Genomic DNA, 1,833 nt, shown 5'->3' with positions numbered 1-1,833 from the left:
AAGATGCAGATAAGCCTGCTTCTGTGTAATGTTTACAAACAACATGGCTGCTGTCATTGTATCACAGGAATAATCAGTCATATTCTATTAAAGTTGTTTAAAGCTAGATTTGCTGTGTAAACCATCTAAACTTTAGATAAGATATATAGATAAGTTACTTGTTATAGTTAGTTTTTCATCTCGGATCCGCTTTAAACATAGTAAGTAAAACATTTATAAATACCAAAAAGCATTACTTTCTCTCTCTCTCTCTCTCTCTCTCTCTGTCTCTCTCTCTCTCTCTCTCTCCCTGTCTCTCTCTCTCTCTATATATATATAAATATATATATATATATATATATATATATATAGATGTACGCATACTGTACAGCTAAGACTATAATTTTATCTTGCTTCCAAGCAAGTGAGTTTTTGTGTTATGGTCAAGCTTCAGCAGTATTATATAACATTTTTGAAAGAATATACAGCCAAGAAGTCCAGCACTAGATGTCATCATAGCAAAAACCTGCACAGCCACCATGTATTTCCCTTTGGTGCTCAGATAGGCCGGGATCATGGCAATCCAGACACTGCAGAACACCAGCATGCTGAACGTGATATACTTGGCTTCATTAAAGCTGTCCGGTAATGTCCTAGCTAGGAAAGCTGTAATGAAACTAACAGCTGCCAGAATCCCCATATATCCCAGGACAGAGTAGAACCCAATAACTGACCCTTCATTGCACTGAATGACAATCTTTTCTTGATAGGAGTAAATGTCTCGTTCCTGGAAGGGAGGAGAAATAGACACCCAAGTGACACAGATTATGACTTGTACAGATGAACACACAAGCATTATACAGTTGGATAGTTTGGTTCCCATCCATTTCTTCCAGGAGTTGCCAGGTTTGTTGGCCTTAAAAGCAATGAAAACCATGACAGTTTTGGCAAGCAGACAAGACACAGCAACTGAGAAGATGATCCCGAATGTTGTCACACGTAGTCTACAAGTTACATTTACTGGAGGTCCAAGGAAGAAGAAGACACAGAGGAAACTCAGCATGATGGAGACCAGGAGAACATAGCTCAGGTTCCTGTTATTAGCTTTAACAATGGGGGTGTCCCGGCGATATATAAAGATTCCAAATATGAAACCAGTCAGGACAAAACCGTGGATGGAGAGAGATGAAAATACTACAGTAATTGAGTCATTAGTGTAGGAGAGAAATTCCTCCAGTTTTGAAAGACAACAATTCTTCTCCTCATTTGGCCATTCTTCATCAGGACATTTCATACAGTTGTCACTGTCTGCAGCAATGACAAGTAATCACAATAGGATTATTAATTGTAGTGTTTGTAAAGGCAATAGCATATAGTAACTATTGCACCACCAAACCGAGTAATCCTCAAAGACACCGCACCAGACAATTATAGGCACACATAATTCCATCTTTATTGAACGATCAATTAAAAGGCAGTACAGGGGAGGCTTTCCCCACAGGATCATCCTTCACTACACCTTCTCTGTCGTATTTCTCCACCCCTTTTTCCAATTCCTGCACTGCACTTTAGGACTTCGTCTCCTTTTGATTGTTGGCACTTTCAGTCTACCACATCCTCATTTCCTGCATTGTACTTCGGGTCTTTGTCTCCTGCTGGAGTTCACGCACACCTATAAGGCATTGACTGTGGTATTGGTCATTACTGTGTCATTTTTTCTCCTTTCACTATACCTTGGGATTTATACTATTAGTGGTTATCTGCAATTGCACCCTTGCACAATTGGGTGTCTCTATTTATTTGCATGTTATATATTTGTATATTTTATTATGATATATATTTTTTATACTATCC

General features: G+C 38.6%; 1 protein-coding gene across 1 annotated transcript; it reads right to left on the bottom strand.

Moving 5' to 3' along the window:
* Nucleotides 1-376: 376 nt before the first annotated feature.
* LOC137545705 (vomeronasal type-2 receptor 26-like) lies at nucleotides 377-1,273 on the bottom strand. Its single transcript, XM_068267279.1, has one exon. The coding sequence runs from the start codon at nucleotides 1,271-1,273 to the stop codon at nucleotides 377-379; it is 897 nt and encodes a 298-aa protein (XP_068123380.1).
* Nucleotides 1,274-1,833: the final 560 nt, after the last annotated feature.

This window comes from Hyperolius riggenbachi, chromosome 1 (assembly GCF_040937935.1).
Source record: "Hyperolius riggenbachi isolate aHypRig1 chromosome 1, aHypRig1.pri, whole genome shotgun sequence".
NCBI classification, from domain to species: domain Eukaryota; kingdom Metazoa; phylum Chordata; class Amphibia; order Anura; family Hyperoliidae; genus Hyperolius; species Hyperolius riggenbachi.
This window is presented reverse-complemented; position numbering and strand designations above follow the sequence as displayed.